The 18,405-nt window shown below is 52.0% G+C and overlaps 4 protein-coding genes across 7 annotated transcripts in view; 2 read left to right on the plus strand and 2 right to left on the minus strand.

The window, feature by feature from the left end:
• The window catches only part of LOC128747586 (SAM and SH3 domain-containing protein 1-like), a 36,566-nt gene extending 32,199 nt beyond the window's left edge, over positions 1-4,367 (plus strand). For 2 of the 3 annotated variants that reach the window (XM_053845561.1, XM_053845563.1), the window contains 10 exons: positions 14-146; positions 217-593; positions 1,270-1,329; positions 1,391-1,534; positions 1,599-1,713; positions 1,769-1,938; positions 2,003-2,209; positions 2,284-2,434; positions 2,644-2,775; positions 3,865-4,367. In XM_053845561.1, the coding sequence (XP_053701536.1) occupies positions 14-146; positions 217-593; positions 1,270-1,329; positions 1,391-1,534; positions 1,599-1,713; positions 1,769-1,938; positions 2,003-2,209; positions 2,284-2,434; positions 2,644-2,775; positions 3,865-4,136 (1,761 nt within the window). In that variant the 3' untranslated portion in view covers positions 4,137-4,367. The remainder of the gene's footprint in view (positions 1-13; positions 147-216; positions 594-1,269; positions 1,330-1,390; positions 1,535-1,598; positions 1,714-1,768; positions 1,939-2,002; positions 2,210-2,283; positions 2,435-2,643; positions 2,776-3,864) is intronic. The other variant, XM_053845562.1, reaches the window with a different exon arrangement.
• Positions 4,368-4,643: 276 nt separating this feature from the next.
• ddo (D-aspartate oxidase) lies at positions 4,644-7,138 on the minus strand. Its single transcript, XM_053845461.1, has 5 exons — positions 6,947-7,138; positions 6,067-6,249; positions 5,903-6,011; positions 5,665-5,841; positions 4,644-5,430 (listed from the first exon to the last, which is right to left on the minus strand). Exons 2-5 carry the CDS (start codon positions 6,236-6,238, stop codon positions 4,875-4,877), a joined length of 1,014 nt encoding a protein of 337 aa, XP_053701436.1. The 5' UTR covers positions 6,239-6,249; positions 6,947-7,138; the 3' UTR covers positions 4,644-4,874.
• Positions 7,139-7,181: 43 nt separating this feature from the next.
• On the plus strand, positions 7,182-10,266 carry zbtb24 (zinc finger and BTB domain containing 24). Its single transcript, XM_053844609.1, has 7 exons — positions 7,182-7,209; positions 7,717-8,443; positions 8,511-8,678; positions 8,753-8,836; positions 8,904-8,987; positions 9,083-9,164; positions 9,561-10,266. Exons 2-7 carry the CDS (start codon positions 7,726-7,728, stop codon positions 10,264-10,266), a joined length of 1,842 nt encoding a protein of 613 aa, XP_053700584.1. The 5' UTR covers positions 7,182-7,209; positions 7,717-7,725.
• A 712-nt stretch (positions 10,267-10,978) lies between these two features.
• foxo3a (forkhead box O3A) lies at positions 10,979-18,163 on the minus strand. 2 transcript variants are annotated; one of them, XM_053844566.1, is made up of 3 exons: positions 17,977-18,163; positions 17,293-17,911; positions 10,979-14,419 (listed from the first exon to the last, which is right to left on the minus strand). In XM_053844566.1, the coding sequence occupies exons 2-3, from the start codon at positions 17,806-17,808 to the stop codon at positions 13,145-13,147; spliced, it is 1,791 nt and encodes a 596-aa protein (XP_053700541.1). In that variant the 5' UTR covers positions 17,809-17,911; positions 17,977-18,163; the 3' UTR covers positions 10,979-13,144. The 2 variants fall into 2 exon arrangements, with proteins under 2 accessions (XP_053700541.1, XP_053700540.1); XM_053844565.1 differs by having other exon boundaries at positions 17,293-18,163.
• Between the last annotated feature and the right edge of the window lie 242 nt (positions 18,164-18,405).

Below are 18,405 nucleotides of genomic sequence, written 5' to 3' on the forward strand. Positions count from 1 at the left end.
TCTCTCTGAGCAGCTGGAGGAGCTGTCCGACGTGGAGCAGGAGGAAGCTTTGACCTTCAGGAGGCTCCACAGACTGGTCAACTCAACACGGAAGGTGAAGAAGAAGCTGATCCGAATTGAGGAGTCAAAGAGACCCGTTTCTGAAGGTAGTTCAGTTGGCAGCTTTGATACCTGCCCTGAAGAGGTCCGTCCTTCTGAGTGCTGTCGTGTCTGCAGAGAGTCTGAGCTTGGACAGTTCGCCCTGCCGCAGCAGCCTCCACCCCTCGCAGAAGAGGCCCACGGTGTTCTCACTCGAGTCCTTGACCGCAGCCCTGCAGGAGCAGCTGACCTTTGATGGAGACTCAGACAGCTTCAGCACCTCACCGTCCTCCAGCAGCCTGGACACCTGCAGCAGCCAGAAGACCTTCAACACTCTGAGCAGCCCAGTCCACCCCCAGAGTCCAACCAGGCTTAGTGGAGAGGCGGCTGAAGGTCAACAGGTCCCTTTCTCTGCTGATAAAGATGCTCCCCAGAAGGAGGAGAGGAAACTGGCTCGTTCAGTGACGGAGGGAGAACTGCGCCATCGCATTCTGGGCTCCCTGAGTCAGCACGGGGTGAGTGCAGGCTGAGGTCCGAGGGCACCCGCTGCCCCACGAGAGGCATGCCAGCAGATACCACAAACATGTTGCAGAGGACAATGAGTCAGGCACTGGTGATGACTCAGACGTTGGTTCAAACCTGAGACCACCAGACTAGAGAGACTCATGGTAGTCGACATTCTTATTCCAGAGTTGTGTTGAGTTTCTGATCTCCAAACCTAGAGACTCAAAGTCATTTCCAGTTCACTGCTGTTGCCGCCCAAGTCGTAGTTGTTCCTTCAGTCAGCTGCAGCACTTGAACCACCTGGTGTGTCTTTAAAAATAGGTCCTTGAAAGGTGAAAAGTCAGGAGCAGGTTTGAACCTCTCTCAGATGCCGGTGTTAAAGTGTTAGCACTGATGCTAATCATAAACACAGGACCCTCAGTGGACCTTGATGTTTGCTGATGGCATGGTGAAGGGAATGTGGAGAGATGAATCCTGGGGAGAAGAGGGGGCAACAAAGGTGCTTTAACTAAAGGGGTGAAGAAGGTTAGCTGTGATGCTAATGAAGGATGGAGTTGATAAACCTGGACCAAACTTTATCTCAGTTAGAATGTAGCTCCTGTTGCAGGTAAATCTCGTCACCCGGGTACTTGTTCGTGACAGGAAATGAAAATGTGTCATCTCACCTGTGCGTTTGTGTGTTGGCAGAGAGCCAGCAGTTTCGGAGGGTTTGACCTAATGAGCCGCTCACAGGAAGACGGTGACCGAGTAAGTACTGTGATCTGGACTCGACTCATGGACGCCTCAGCTGACTGTTGTGTTGGTCCAGCAGAGCAAGGCAGCTGAAGTCGTGACAGACGCGGTGAAGTCTCCGCCCACCTCTCGTGTGTCTCTGGGGAAGAAAGTCAAGTCTGTCCGAGACACAATGAGAAAACACATATCGAAGCGGTACCACTGCTCTCTGTCTGAACAGGTGGGTACCTGACATAGGTCTGGAAAGCAGATCCTGCAGGTTTCAAGTATCTCTGTGTCTCTAGTCGAGCCCCGAGCCTGCGCCCCACACCAATACCGACTCTCTGGAGAAGCCCGCGCTGAAGCTCGGCGGGTCCGTGGAGAGTCTGAGGAGCTCCCTGAGCGGACAGAGTTCCATGAGTGAGTGAATGCAGGTGTGATGTGTGTGGGCGGGGCCTGACTTGTGTCTATGCAGGCGGTCAGACGGTGGGCACCACTGACTCCTCCAACAGCAACAGAGAGAGTGTCAAGTCCGAAGATGGAGAGGAAGATGAGCTGCCGTACCGTGGGCCGTTCTGTGGCCGCGCCCGGGTTCACACAGACTTCACCCCGAGTCCGTACGACTCCGACTCCCTCAAGCTAAAGGTAGAGCCGCGACATCAGTCGAATACATGTCAGGACGGCATTCATGTGTGGTTTGGTCCGGCAGAGTGGAGACGTCATCGACATCATCAGCAAGCCTCCCATGGGCACGTGGATGGGCTTGCTCAACGGTAAAGTCGGCACCTTCAAGTTCATCTACGTGGATGTCCTGAACCAAGTGCCGGTCAAACCTAAAAAGACCCGCCGGAGGAAGAGAGTGCGGCAGCCCAAACCCACCTCAGTGGAGGAGCTTCTGGACCGCATCCACCTGAAGGTACCCGCTGACACGGCAGTCCAATGTTCTCGGGGGTTGTCACTTTTCGAACTATGGTTTCCTGGTGTCCCCAGGAGCACCTTCCCACTTTCCTGTTCAACGGCTACGAGGACCTGGACACCTTCAAGCTGTTGGAGGAGGAGGACCTGGATGAGCTGAACATCAGAGACCCTCAGCACCGAGCGGTTCTCCTCACCGCTGTGGAGCTGCTGCAGGAGTATGACGGTGGGTCACGGGGGGAGGCCAGGGGCGTGTCTACAGAGTACATTAGGCAGGAGAACCATTGTGTTATTTTCCCTTCTTTCTTCGTGTTGATGTGTTTGAGCATCGCAGCTACTGACCTCTGCAGGCAGGGAGGACTCAGAAGCAGAAACTAGGCGGTCATAATGTTTTAGCAGGTCTGTTCTGATGGAGGTTGATCATGTGACCTGCAGGCAGCAGCGACCCAGAGAAGAGCGCCCCCTCTGGCAGCTCACTGGAGAAGCAGCTGATCCACAGACGAGGCCTGACGGGAGACTCGCCACGAGACTCCGGCTGCTACGAGAGCAACGAGAACCTGGAGAACGGTAACGACAGCCTGAGTCGCCTGTGAAGGCTCTTCCTCCTCCTCATCCCCGCCGGATGACTTCTGCTCTTCTCAACGCTCCATTCGCAGACTTGCTTCTCTCCTTCTGCAGTGTTTTCTGTTGCAGTCACTGGTGTGTGTCTCCACGGAGTCATGCGGCCTTGTTGCTTTTCAGACATACTGAAAGGTCTTCATTCACCCTGAAACAAAAAAAAAATCCCCTGTCAGTTTTTCGATTAAAAATGTCCATTTTACATAAGTAAAAGTAGAAAAATGTGAGATGAATCTGAATTATAAATGAAACGAAAGACAGTATTTATAATATGTTTGTAATCTTCAGTAGAAAATCACTTGAGAAAATGTTTCTATGTGTATCCCAAAATATCTGCAGTAAAAAAAGAAACTGATTCCATTTAAGTCCTGCAGTGATGTGGAGAAGTGAACCAGCTCATGAGTGAGCCCTGATCCTCAGAGCTGGTGTGTGTGTCGATAATGCGACGCTCTCCAGCAGAACCTCATCAGGCTTCATCATGACTCCAAAAACGCTTCTTCATGTGCTTGCTGCCGATCTCTGTGGTTAGAGAAGAATGTTTCCAGTTTTCCAGCAGGTTCTTTTAGCTCAGAACCACGACAGAGGATTTCTGTGAATGTCCCAGTTCTTGGTTGCTCAAGACAATCAGCCGCACGTGGCCCTGCCATGCTTCATTTGCTGTGTGTGTGTGTGTGTGTGTGGGTGTGTGGTCCGGTCAAGCTCTCTTGCACTGTACTGTCGAACGTGCCTGAAGCAGCGCAGAACCGTCGGCACTAGTGCAAGGTGAAGTTCGCTGCTGCGACGCCGGTACACGTTTATCTCGAAGCACTGAGAGAGAAGTCGGAGCTTCGCCAGAATAAAGTGCTCCGAGACTCAAACTTCCTGTCTGTCCTTCTTTCTGTGCCACCTTGGTCACCACTTTTCCTGCTCTCAGTTCGCCGCGTGATGCTGAACAGACGTTATTTTCTGTCTGTCCTACACACCTTTCTTTCCGAAGTGGTGATGATTTCCAGAAACACCAATGACCTCTGCGTGTCTCCTGCCACTGGGCTGCTTTAGGTCGGGACAGGAAGACGTCCTCCATGAGCCGGTCTTCGTCTGGTTTCGAGTCCAGTTGCCTCGCCACCCCAGACCTCCCTGACCCCCCTCCAGACCTGGGCTGCAAGCCTGACACCCCTCCCTCCCTCTTCCCACCTCACCACCAGACCTTCTCTCCCTCGATGGTGAGGAGCAACAGCTGCTCTGAGGTGAGCTCCAGTCCAGTCCCTGTGCTGAGGAGAGGCGTATCACTGATGGAGCTTCAGATGGACCCCAACCAAACACTCGCCTAAATAAGGAACCCTAAACTCTGACTCACTTCTTCATCAAGTGCCTCCTCTAACTGAGACCAAATGGTCGTAATGATTCAGCTTCTGTTGATGGAACTCCTTCAGGTGCCCGTTGTTGTGCCTGAACTGAGTCGTGTATTAAAACTAGATTACACTCGTCACTCTAAGAGACCAGATTAAGGAGCATATTTGCTGGTACTTTTGCCTGGTAAACCTTCAGATTATGTTCACTGTCTTCACAGATTAAACTTGCTTTAATCTTGGTCCAAGAGTCTGTGTGTGAGAGCTTCAGATAAATCATCAGAACAATGAGGAAACAAGTCGAACTTCAGGTGTCGATCGCTGAAAACTGGTTCAGACCTTTGAGGTTACAGGTTGGTTGAGGGAGAATGTGGGGCAGGGTGGGGCTGGGTTCAGGGATTACTGGAGAGACGGCATTGTTTGCTTACAGGCACCTCAGCCAGAGTCTTGTGGCAGTGAAAACACAAACAAGTCTGTAGATTCTACACTTTTTAATCTGTCTTTTTAAGACAATCACAGTTTGGAAATTCACTTGATCACATGATCAGAGTTCTGATTCCAGATCAGCGCTCACTCGTCACTGGGTGGAGCCCAGTCAAAGACATGATTTTAGATGGCAGCCATCTGGTCATGCTTAGGTTGGTTGTTGCCCCAGTGTTAATGATTAAGAGTTGATCATGTGATCAGATTCACAAAAACAGTTGGTGAACCTCCTGTCGTTCACAATTTGGCCTGTAGGGGCAGCTCATGCAGGACCTGTCTCACCAACCCCAAAGCGTCCAAGGCCGTCCCCCACGCCAGAGTCACCCCCCAGCCTCCGTGGCCGTAGTTATGAACCACTGGCACCCGGCGCCCCCCCAGCTGCACCACCTCCCGCTCGACCCGGGGGTTCCTCCTGCTGGGCCGCAGACCCACCCACTGGCCCAGGACCTTGGCCTTCCCGATGGACGGCACCAGCTGGCTGCAGCGCTGCAGGATGCTCTGCGTGTCTCCGTCGTCCACCTCCAGACGCCAGTCATCCTGCTGGCGGGTGCCACCCACCGTCACGTGGTGGATGCCGGGGTAGATGTAGGTCATGCCGTCTCCGGCTCGGATGAAGTGCTTGAGCCAGGGGGCCTCCAGCTTCAGCACCTGGCCCCTGACCGGGTACACGGTGGTGTCGCCCACCAGGGTCCTGGCGCCGAGACCTGAGCAGTTGATTATGATGTCATACCCGCTCAGTTCTTCAAGGCGGTTGACTTTCCTCTGCTGCACTCGGCCGCCAGCTTTCTTCAACCTTTGGAGACAGAAGTCAAGATGATGGACAGCTCTATCTCCACACAGAGACTGGCACAGCGATTGGATACAAAGGTGGTGGAGTTTTTAAACAGGCGCTAAACAGGAAAGTGGCTCATGAAGAGGAGGAGCACCTCCAAGTCTGAGGCTCTCCATGAGAAAACAAAGTTCCAGTTTCCTCCACCTGAGGTGTCAAAGCTGGCAGGAGCAGTTTCAAATGAAAAAGCATACTGACCTCTTTTCTAGCCACAGCAGGTAAGTGGAACATTCACACTTGATGGTGGAGAAGGCATGGCCAAACTTGTGCCCCGGAAACTGCTTCAGTTCCCTCTCGGTCATGAGTCGGAAGCTGGGCACCAGGTCTGCGAAGAACGGCGTTTTCTCCTCCGGAACCTCCTTGAAAATCTGCCACCTGGAAGAGAAGTTGGACATGAACTGGGCTGGTCTGGTCGGTGAGCAGCGGTGGGTTCTACCCGGAGCTCAGCATGACTCCTGCGTCCGGCGAGTTCGCTGACGCGGCGATGGCCATCAGGTGGTCCAAGCCGTCCTTGAACCAGCGCCGCTGCCTCTCCAGGGCGATGTCTGATTGGATGAGTGCGTCATACATGAAGACGTCTTCACCTGAGGAGCGTCGTACCTGGGAACGGAGCTGAGAACAGGAGACCTGCAGCCCCGTCGCTGGTGGTGTCAGGAGTGAACTTCTCAGCCAGCAGAGTGACGGAGCAGAAGGGCAGTGCCTCTGCCACGCAGACCGCCGTGGAGAAGCCCACCACACCGCCACCCACGACAACCACGCTCACGCTCTTCATCCTGGGAAGATCTGCGACACAAGACAAGAGTGCCGGTCAGTCTTGCAGCTCCTGACCGTCCAAGGGTCAACAACTGCTGCCCTCCTTATGTAACAGGGATTATGGCGCTGCTCACCTGCAGCTCACAACTTTCACAACACAGTGTCAGCTGCGTATCGCTACTCCTCATCTGCACTGAACTCTTGGACGACGGAGGGAGTGTCTGTTGTGTGAACTCATCCGGTGCTCGGTCAGGCCCGGTTCAGTCCGGCTTCCTCAGAGTCTCTGGTCACCTCCACACAGACCCGCATCATAAACGTAACACGTTTGTTTATCGCCTATTGTTTGTTTGGTGACAGCTCTTCTAGACTGAGGGACCCGGGGTTGGACACAAGCGCTTACACACTTCAGTGGGAGGAAACCGGAGTGCACACAAGCTGGGCGAGAATTTAGGGGCAATCTGCGTTTAATCATATGCTTTAGTAGCGCTTTTATGTGTGTCGCTTTATTGCATTTCAGGTTCACACTATTTACAGTGAGAAAAATACAGTAACATAACGCCTGTTCATATTCATGTCTTCTTATAAATTAGCTAAATTGGCATTCTCACCCTTAAATGTTGCATGCACATTGTGGAATGAAATCACAACAATGATATAAATGGTGAATTTCTCCAACGATGTTTGAGCAGTTTAATGTCGAAATATGAAGAAATATGTGAAATATTACCAGCTGTCAGTTTGTTTTGATCCTCGTTTCACTTCCTACTCCGTCACGCAGCCGCGTGCAGAAGTCCTCCTCCAGTGAAAGCCCACCAGCGCGAGCCACACACGCCTCAAAAGTGGGACGATTCACTTTGCGGAAGAGTTTGGGACGAAAGATCAAAGATCCTGATGTTTGGGGCTGTCGAGCTGCGCGCTAGTCTCGTGGTCAACTCTCGCGAGAGGTCCGCCCCGCTCTGTTTGCCAGCGAGCGCAGCGACAGAGCCGAAGGTAAGGTCCTTGCAGCTAGGTACTGTTAGAAATAACTTAGCCGCCTACTTCTCCTCGTAAATCACCCGTTATTCGGTAGTTCATTTGCTTATATGCCGGCCGCAAGAGCAAGTAGTGTGTCAACTGTGTCAGAACGAGACGGCAAGTGGGTGCTTGGTATGAAACGATGTAGCCTTTGTGTTCAGCATGCTAATGTTGCAGTCAGCTGCAAACACCTTCGAGGGCACGCGCTTGTTTCGAAGTGGGGAAGTTTCAAACTCAATAATAACAATATTCATGCACTGAAATTCCAGTTTTCCGTCGCATGTCGGTACTGCTTTTATGTTTGCTTCTTTCTCAGGAGTATTTAGAATGTAGACATGAAACGTTGCATTTTGTTTTTAATGTTAATATGATTAGATCAGATTTCTGTTTTATAATTTGTTTTTGTATTTTCATGCGACATTTAAACAGGTTTACAGTGTCGTTTCTGATTCCAAGACCTGTCTATTGGGTGTCTTTCCTCAGGCGCTGAAGATGCCTGAGAACGACATGACTTCAGCGTCCTTCTATTTCCACTCAGACACGCACAAGAACGGCATTTTGGGTAAATTTGAAAACCTCTGGAAGCTGGAACTGCTGTGTGACGTCACCCTGGTGGTGGAGGACACGCACTTCAGGGGTCACAGAGCTCTCCTGGCTGCAAGCAGCGACTTCTTCTCCCTCATGTTCACAGCTGATCCGATGGGTCGGTCCACTTACCGGCTGGACGGCGTGCCGGCCGAACCTTTCCAGCTGGTGCTGGGCTTTATCTACAGCGCCAAGGTGAGCGTGAAGGAGAGCTGTGTGCAGCAGCTTCTGGCCGCCGCCCGACTGCTGCAGGTCAGCGAACTCATTGACTGGCTCACTCGACTGGGTAACCCCACCGATGCCGGGCCGAGCCAGTCCAAGGACAAAGGAGGGAGGCTGAAGACCAGCCGGGGAGGACACCAGGCTCGAGGAAGACCTACTGAGGGTCAGCTATCTAATGAAGAGCACCAGTCTGAACCGGAGTGTTCTGGAGCAGCAGAGAGCCGCAGAAGAAAGCGAAAAGTCACCCTGCCGCTGAAGTACAAGGCCTTCAGCGTGGGCTGTGAGGAGTCTGAGACCCATGTCAGGCGAAAGAAGCTCCACAAATCCGACAACCGCTGCGACGAATGTGGCAAAGTCTTCAAGAACCACGTGCTTCTCAGGGGTCACCAGATGACACACACAGGTCGGCACCCGCCTCTGAGAGTAAAGAGGAGAGCTGTTTACTCCAACTGTTTTGTCCTGTCCTGCAGGGGAGAGACCCTTCCGCTGCTCTGTCTGTAACAAGGGCTTCACACAGAAACACTCTCTGCTGGTCCACCAGCGCATCCACACCGGAGAGAAACCGTTTATGTGTTCGGTTTGCTCGAAGACTCTGGCCACCAAGCACTCTCTGAAGGAGCACATGAACCTGCACGAAGGTCTGATGGCACGAAGATGGTTGACAGGGTTTTGAAGAGAGATAAAATAAAGCTTATTTTCACCCACTCTCCAGGCAAGAAAGCCTTCTCCTGTGATAAATGTGAGAAGACCTTCACCCAGAAGCGACAGCTGAAGAGTCACTACAAGGTGCACACAGGTATGAGGCCTTTCAGCGGCACAACTTTACTTCCTGCTGATTCAGTGCTTCTTATTTTTGGCTGAAGGTAAAGCCCTCCCAGAGTGTGCCGAGTGCCATCGCAAGTTCCTTGACACAGCGCAGCTGAAGAAGCACCTGAGGACGCACACAGGTACGCCGGAAGCCTTAGCAGCAGCTCTTCATTCTGTTTGATCAGGTGGTGAACACACTGGCGCTCTTCTCATGACTGGGAGTGGTTCTGTGCAGGTGAGAAGCCGTTCACCTGTGAAATCTGTGGAAAGTGTTTCTCTGCCAAAACTACACTGCAGACGCACATGAGGATCCACAGGTGAGAGAGAACATGCTGCCAAACAAGAGTGTGTTGTACGCCTGGTTTAGCTTTACTTGTGGGGACAGGGTTGAGACTCAATTGAGGATTTAAACTCCAAAATAACTGGGTCATTATATTTGGGTTTTAGTTTGGTTAAGGTTAGCCATGAGTTTTGGATGGTTAGGTTTAGGGGAAGAGGCCAGGGAAAGGGCTATGGCAATGATAGGTGCCCACAAGGATAGAGATACAAACATATAAAGGCCACAACTTCTATGATTCCGAAAGTGTGTTGCTCACAGCAAAGGGGTGAAAAGGACTTGTTTCACCAGTTGAAAAGTGTGTGGTGAGATTTGAGTTTCTGGAGGAAGTGAAATGGCTGGATGCAGCGTGTCACCGTGTGTTGGTCTCTCCCAGAGGAGAGAAGCCGTTCAAGTGCGACATCTGCGGCAAGTGCTTCTCAGACGCCAGTGCCAGGCGGCGTCACGTGACCTCGCACTCCGGGAAGAAGCCCTTCTCCTGCTCCTTCTGCAACCTCTCCTTCACCCGCCTGGATAACCTAAGGACCCACGCCCTCACTCACAGCAAGGAGAGGTCTGCAGCGCCACCTGTGGGAGTGGAGGCGGGCGACGTCATGCCGCAGTTTCAGCTGCCCCACGGCTCCCAGCAGGAGGTCCAGCTGGTGGTGACCGCTGACGTGGACAACATCGACTTTGTTGGAACTCAGAGCCAGGAGATCAGCATCATGGACTCGGAGGGAGGGGCTACGCAGGCAGCCCAGTCCAGACTCACGCTGCTGGCTCAGGGGCCCAACGTGGATCTGGTGGGTCCTGGGGACGGGTCAGAGGGCCAGCAGTCGGAGCAGATGCACGTCATCACTCTGAGTAAAGAGACCATGGAGCACCTGCAGGCCCACCACGGACCCCCACAGCAGGTCCAGATCTCCCAGAGAGCCCTGCCATTGGAGCACCACAACCAGACCATCCACCTGAGCAGTGGCCAGCCCATCTCCATCAGTCAGACCAGCCAGCAGCTCACCGGCCACCACATCCAGGGCCAGACCTTCCAGATCCAGGCTGGGACCGTGTCCTACCTCTACACCACCGGACTCCCGCACACCTGACCTGGCCCGCGTTCCTCAGCCAAAGCGGACACGCCCTGTGGTGCGTCATCAAGTTCTAATAAACAAAGAAAAACATTGGTTCTGTCTTGTGTACTCTGTGTCGTATCTCAGCTCGCCGGTAGGGGGCGGTAGGGCTTCTGGCTGCAGCATGTTACACACGGCAGCGCTGCTGTGGTGGCTCTGAGAATTTCCTTTTTCATGCTGGATACCACAGAAGAGCCAACAATAATGCCCAAAATGCCCAACAACCATTTCATTTACATCTGAAAAGTGATGAATCATCAGTACTTTACTTAGTGTCACCATCCTCATGGCGAAGCATGAAGCATCTCAGCTGGATCCGAGCCGCGCCTTGTCTCGCGTGTTCTTGGACAGAATTCTTCCACGATCACATCCCACTGAAACGTAAACTGCCGCACTCTGACTGTCCCTGCAGACTTGTTTTGTGTTGCCATGGCAACCTGCTTTTATAAAACTCTTTATGCAGTCATGCCGTTCCGCTCCCTGTCCAGTAGAGGGCGCCAGAATCACTCCGAGTTCCTGAACATGAAGGTCATCATCTGTGACTCCATCATCCCAGAGATGAAGGTCCTCTTTGCTTCCAGGTGAACTCTTGGCCCGCCTCCTCCTGGAAACAGCGCCGGATTGGCTGTGAGTAGAGGGGGGATGAACCAATGACTGCTCACCTGCACCACACAGTCATTTTCCTCCAGGGACTAAAACAAAAGAGCCTCAGTGTCTCTGCTTCTTTTGAGCTTTATTTACATGCACCATCACAACAACCAAAAACCAGGATCTTCTCCAGAAATGCAAGGCTTGGCAGTGGATGTTACTGAAGGTGTGTGAGATGCCTGGAAGCTTGTGGGCTCCATGTTCCTCCCCAACCTTTCTGAACCGCTCCTTCAGTCCTCCCAGAACACCTACAGACAACACGTGGAGTTACATCTTAAATAAATAAATAACAGCTAAGCTTGGCCCGCTATCCGTCCTCCACGCGGAGCAGGACTGTTTTGGCAATTTCTGTGTCTAGAGAGTGGCTCAGAAGCTGCCCCGGCGCTGATAACACGGGCGGTGCTGATGCTGCAGCCGCTCCCTCTTATCTGCTTATTTATAGCACCCACAACTTTTACTATCAACCCAAGTCACTGGTGACACCCGGAGCCAGATCACACTGGTTCTGTGGTCCTCAGTGCAAGAGCTAGGGGGAGGGGGGCTGGGTCAAGGATCTGCAGCAGAATCATGTCAAACATCTCAAATAGAAACGGAATTCACAGTCAAGTCACTAAAACAACAACTCAGAACACTGCTCACAAAAGCACGTCAGATCACACTGAAGACTGTACAGAGGGAGGTTTGGTGGAGGGACCTGGTGACGACAGCTCCGCTCACCTGAGAGAACCAGACGCGCCTTTTCTGACTTTTATCAGCAAGAGATCAGCCAAAACAAGCCTCTGTTCCCATGTTGCTCTAAATTCTTCATTTGTTGTTTTGACTGAGTCAAGCTTGAGATGATGACATGTTTCAAACCCAAATTATTTTTCCAGAAACAAAGAAACTTCATAATTTAAATGTGCAATTTTTCTCTCAGAAATGTCTTTTTTTCAAAAGATATAAATTCCTCACGAATGCTAGGAACTCCGGCATTCAGTCAAAACAATCATTAACAATGTTAATAATAATTTTGAATAAGAATAAATCATTTAAACTGAAGTCACCTTATTTAAACATCCATGGGAATTCTGTCCTTTAATTTTAGTACAAAATTGAAGTGACTTGAGAGTCTAAATGGTCAGTGGGATCCATGATGTCATGAGGTGACAGGAGCACAGGAAGTCACCAGCGTCCACACCAAAAGCTGGGAAGGTTCTCCCCACCCCTCCTCCTCTATTCTCAGGCTACGGTTCTGACACAATACGATAAAAAGAGTTGGTCAAGTATCTTCCACTCAGAGTGTAACATTCTCCGCAGCTTTGATCAGTGTAAACACGCCGTCGTCCCTTTGAGGCCAGCGGCCGGTTTGGCAAACAACGTGGAGTGAGGAGAGAAGGACGGTGATATGAGCGAGTCCCTGAGACTGACAAGAGCTTCTCACGTGGTGCAGGTGGCGTCAGCGACGTTCACAGAGCAGCTGGATCGGAAACACTGAGCAATACTGAAGCGAATAAGCGCCAGTGCCGGTGTGAAGGGGTCATCGGTCGCAGACGTCTGAGACACGGCACACGGAGCACCAAAGGTGGAGCGAAAACACATGGAATCAGTTAGACTTGTTATCAACAACAGCGTACTTTCCCTTAAAGTTGATCGATCACATGTCCATGAATGGAATAATTAGGAAACGAGGGTCTATCCAGAGACTCGTCTTCCTGCAGAAGTGGCTCTTAGAAGTCTAATTTTGGCAACTTAGGTTAGTTGGAGAGGCTGCGAGACAGACTCGTGAGTTTGGATCTTCAGAGAGGAAAACAGGTGGGCAGCGACTCTCCTGAATCTATCTCTTGAGTCTGTGAAAGCTGAATTTTAGGGTGCAGATTTGGCTCGACGCCATGTGACGTGTGTGCAGAGACGACCTCGGAACCCTCAGCTCTGAAGATGCTCAGGGGAAATGGAAGTTTCAAACCATCGGCGGCGAGGTAACGTAGAAGTGGCGATGTGAACGTAGCTTTGGACATTTGAAGTTTCCTTACGCCACAGGAGACACTCTGGAATACTGAACCGAACAGTGAGAGTGACATGGAAAACCACAGCTGCATATTTCACCAATGGTTGGAGTTTAAAAACTGTGCGTAAAGCTGCAGTTGGATAAATGTGACGGGCACCATTTCGTTTGGAAATGTCCATTGGATCGTCTTTACGTCAACAGATGTCGTCGCAGTTCCGCCCCTCAGCTGGGGACCCAGCTCTGAGCCGACGTCTGTTTGGAGCTGGAGAAGCTTCCCGAGTTCCTGTTGGCGTTCTGGGCCGACAGGAGACGGCTGTCGAAGCTGAGGTCCAGACAGTCGGCGTCCATCAGTTCGTTGCGGATGATGGAGTCCATGTCGCACTCCAGGCTACCGTTGAAGACGTCCAGGTCCAGGTCTGCAGGGAAGCGGTCCGGTCCGGCCAGACCAGAGACGTTCTTGCCGGGCGACTTCAGGAGCGGGCGCTTGGCGTCCGCCTCGGCGCTCAAACCTCCGTTTTCAGAGGTGGACAAGCCAGCTGGCCAGCCGGTGACCGGAGCGCCTCGGACGCGAGAGTGGGTGACCAGGACGTGGTCTTTGCGGAGCAGCAGAGCGTTCCGGCGGGAGTTCTGCAGGGCGATGGCAGTGCTGGCCTGCGACATGAGCGGGTCGGACTGGGTGAGCAGCACGTTGCTGGGGCTGTGGGAGTCCAGACTGAGGAGGTCCTGCAGCGCCTGGTGGTCGCTGAAGATGCAGGGGAAGTTGGTCTGCTTGTTCTCTTGGATGGTCTGCATGGGCGACTGGCGCAGGCTCGTGATGGACGGGGGGCTGAAGAGGGGGTTGGGCGCATAGCTGCCAGACGGGCTACTTCCAGAGCCACTGAAGGTAAACACTGAGCCGCCCTGAGCGCTAGCGCCACCGTCCTCCTCTCCTGGAGGAGGCTGCTGGGACGCCGTCAGGCTTATGTTGTCCAAGAGGTCATCGAAATTGTCGGACAGACCGTCATTGAGGTTCATGCAGGTCAGGTCGGCCAGCCCGGTGGGACCGGTGGACGGGGACATGCTGCTGGGACTGGAGTAGAGCATGGGTGACAGAGGCGAGTCGTCGTCCGGCACCTCATCCAGCTCCAGGTTGGCCAGGATGGGCGACAGTCGCCCGCTGATGGTGCTGGCATTGGAATTGGTGCGGGAGCGGAAGTCGGTCCAGGCGTCCAGCTCGTCGCTGCTGCGGGAGGTGGGGCTTCCTGTCCACTTGGACAGGCTGGAGGAGCTCTCCGAGCTGCCCTCCTGACTGGCCTGCAGGGACGCCTTCTTCTTGTTGGCCCGGCCCCGGGCCCCCTTGATGTACTTGCTGTTGTCCATGGAGACAGCACGTCGGCGCGGGGCTTTGCCTCCTTTCCCACCCTCGGGGTTGACCATCCACCAGGAGCTCTTGCCCGTTCCCTCGTTCTGGACCTTGACAAAGCGACTGTGCAGGGACAGATTGTGTCGGATGGAGTTCTGCGGGACAGACAGACAGAGAAAGAAAGAGTTGTTACAGGTGGTAAGTGGACTCCAGGTGACCTGGAACTCTCTTTAGTGAGAGGAGATGCTCTTAAATCCCCACCATAGGATGAATCTGATCAAACACCAAAGGGCCCCAGGAGACACCAGAGGATTGAGCAGTCAGCAGAGAAGGATGTGACTCTGCGGTCTGAACATACATGTGACCTCTTGTCACAGCAGTTGGGAGGTGTTTGAGCGCACCTGGCGTCAGTGGGATGGAGAAGAAAGAGCCAGGCTGCTGAATGTGATGTAGGATTGAAGGCAGGCAAGCATGTGACCTGAGGCTTGAGGATGACAGAGACTGAGGGCTGTTTTGGGTCGTGAAGCTGCCAGGTATTTGTTTTCTAACAAACCATAACAAGGAGAAAACACTTCTTCTGAGAGCTTCCACTCAGTTTCGTTGTGGGTTATACATCAAGAATATATCAGACGTGAATATTCATTGCAGAAATTTGTGGTTATAAACATCAGAAACGTAGGAAATGTGCGGAGCAGACAATAGAGGGAGCAAGTTTGTGGAACTAACAGCACCTGGAGACCTTGGTGACTGGTGGTCCTTCATGAGACGCCACAGATGATGTGTACTTAATAAAAGGCCAGAGATGATCCAGGAATGAATCACAGAGCCCCTCCCCCACCGGCAGCGCTGCAGCAGCCTTGTTCTCGGCGAGGACTGGAGGAACGCCAGAGACACGTCCAGAGAGGAACACTGAGCTCCACTCACTGTACCACGTTGACCTACATCATTGGCGGTCAGCTGATCGATCGCAGTGCCCACGACGACCCTGGAGTCCCAGTCACCGGATGGTTGTCTCTTCTTCTGATGAGAACAAACCTGCTGGTGTCGCTCACAAAGCTGCTTGTTTAATCTGGCATCAGCACATTATCCGGAGCACGTCAGGATTTACCGCTGTGTCCAGGACATGGCCGCCACTTGGCTGCAAGCTTAAACCCCAATGTCACATAAAGCATCTTAAAAGAACTGCTGATGTAAGCGCTTCTCTCTTTAACCCATTCCTCTTCAGTGCAGTGAGCTAGCGCAGCTGAGGCGTCGCCTAGCCACTTGCTACGTTAGCTTAATACCACTCACACTCAGAAGTGCTGGAACTGTGGCCCTCATGTATGGAATGACCTTTACGCTGTGCAACATTATGAACACAAGGATTTGAGTTTCTGTTCAGGAAAGTGAGTGAGTTACCGCGCTTGCTAGCAACACTAGCACGTATGTTTCAGAGGAGGACTCGTGTAAAAAACAATCTGAACCTGAGGTTTCTTCTTGTTATTGTTTGTTTGAAGTTCCCTTTCGATTAATGTACATATTTCATGTTTGCCTTTACTTTTTTGTTTGTCACTGATTGTGCTCATAGCTTTTTTACCTTACTGTTACCTTGTGAAAATATAGTTATTTAATAAAAATTTACACGACAAAAAAAGATAAAAACGGCTTTGTTGTTGAAAGATAAAACAAGTTTAAGCTGCACTTCATTGCAGAGAAGTTAGGGTTAGGGTTAGGGTTTCATAATTTGCCTGGACAAACCATTGTCCCTCTTTGATGTAGCATATTAACATTCGTGCAGGTGCTAGCTCAGCTGCGGTACTGAATTTATGGGCTCACGTCTTGTGTTCACACTGCAGACAAAGCACTGCAACAACGCAGCAGTGATATTTGTTTGGATCAAAACTTGTCAAAGCCTCACACATGTTGCATGAGTACCCAACATACTAGTAACAGTGAGCTTTAAATCTGAGGGAACAAGAATAATGGGGAGAAAATATAATTATTTGGTAGAAAAGTGAAGATAATGAATGCGAATGGAAATTAAGTAACAAGAACTAAAGAAACAGTAATGTCATTTTAAAAGGCTAAAAGACATCTGAATATTTCAGTCCCTACAGGAAATGGCGATCGTGTTATTGCAACTATTAACGCAATTTCAAACACCCATGGTTTAAATGTATAATAGACGGAACTAACAAGTGGAATTCACTAGGGCAGCATGCCGTCACCCCAACACTATCAGGGGCGCACGTAAACAAACATGGCTGACCGCCAGATCCATCTCTCTCTAGGCTATTTCTCTTAGTGTGGAACACATCAGCTACTCTTTTAATTGGCTGTATTTATGACTGTATGAATGATGCAGTATCTCAGACTCCGCTCATCCAAACGTCCGCCAGTCTCCGCCCTTGTGAGGAGCTCTGTAACAAAACAAGGAGCGCTCACTACACGCTGTCAGCCCAGAAACTACTCAGGCAACATCGTCATAAAAAACGACTTTTTTAAAAAATCTTTTTAATCTTCTAATTTCTTAATCTATGTATTTATTTGTTTCGCGTGTGTTCTTTGCTTTTTTTCAAATAAAGCAGCTCATTTGCAAAGGTCCTTATTTGCTTTCCAGAACCAGAAATGATAGCTACTTTCACTGCATTTTGCTTTTTTAAATGTGCCATAAAATCTGTCTTTTTTTTTTGCAGCAACTATCAAAAAAAAAAGTCTGAGAAACCCTGGAGGGTCTGCAATTTCAATAATACTGGACGTTAGAGCCAAATCTAGTGATGGAACTCTGCATCGCACGGTGAAGGTTGAACAGAGGCGATGTTTGTTCAGTGTCCCGCAGTGACTGGACCGACACCACGTGACCGTGACCTGCTCGGACCGAGCAGCTTCACTGAATAAATCATCAGATGACGGTGGAGTTGGAGATCCAGCTTCCACTGTTGTGTTTCCGAGTGAGCTCCCCGCGTGTGTCTCATCGAGAGGCGTGCAGTACGTGTGCGCTGCCGCTGCGTGTCAGCGGGAAACGAGGGTAACGGTTGTCGGACCTCACCTTCCAGCCGGCGGAACTGTTGCTGTCCCCTTTGTCCTTGAAGTAGGGCACGGAGCGCACCATCCAGTCGTAGATCTGGGACAGGGTCAGCCTCTTCTCCGGGCTGCTCTCGATGGCCTGGCTGATCAGGTCGGCGTAAGAGTAGTTCCCCCAGGCGTTCCGGCGGGCGGAGCTCTTCCTCAGGTGCTGCGGGGCCGGGAAGGTGGGGGGGTTCGCGGAGGAGGGCGAGCCGCCGGCGGCCTCGTCCGAGCGGGGAGCGCGCGCCACCGCCGCGGGCTGCAGAGGTTTCCCGCCACCGCTGGCCCCCGGCGCCGCGGCGCAGCCCGCGCCTCCTCCTCCCTCCTCCTCATCATCGTCTTCCTCCGGGATGACGTCAGGGTCGTTCGTCCCGGACTTGCCCGCGTCGGACTCCGGACGGGGCAGCGGCCAAGTACAAGAGCGAGGCCGCTTTTGAGGCTCGAAGTCCGGGTCGATCTGGACCTTGGAAGGCGGGTCGCAGTCTTTGCTGGGCTCCATGTTCGGGTCTCTGCAGAATCGACGCTCCAGTCACTCGGCTCGCATTCCATCAATGCCAGGTCCAGATGCACGTGCCTCCGAGTCCGGGTTCCTTCACAGGCTGCTGCTGGGAAAGAGGTCCGTCAACAACATCAGCCTCCTCTCAGCTGCCATCTTGACTCTCCTTGCCTGACTCCTTTATGGTGCGTGTGAGGAGCATCCAGGCGGAGGTCAGCCTGCAGAGGCTCAGGTCCTCCCTCTGCAGACCGTCAGGCTCCGGCTCTGGGGCTGCTGCTCTCCAGCATCTCGTCCCGTCCGCAGGAGAATCCTCGGCTGCTTCCTCCGAGCTGCAGCTGCTGCTTCTGTTTGGCGCAAACCAGAGTAGAAAACAGTCTGCAGCTCCAGCAGAGCCACAGTTAAAGAGACAGTGTGGGGATGTTGGCGGTGACGTCATCCTTCCACTGTCTGCTGCACTCAGTCCATTCAGACTCCACATTTTAACGCCAAAATCATCCACTCAAATTCAAATAGTGATGACATCTTTATTTCAATTTTTCTAATCATTAGTCCTTCAGAGTCACTCGTCCATGAGAGACAACAAAAGGCTTCAACCAAAAG

Source organism: Synchiropus splendidus, chromosome 16 (genome assembly GCF_027744825.2).
Source record: "Synchiropus splendidus isolate RoL2022-P1 chromosome 16, RoL_Sspl_1.0, whole genome shotgun sequence".
Taxonomy (NCBI): domain Eukaryota; kingdom Metazoa; phylum Chordata; class Actinopteri; order Syngnathiformes; family Callionymidae; genus Synchiropus; species Synchiropus splendidus.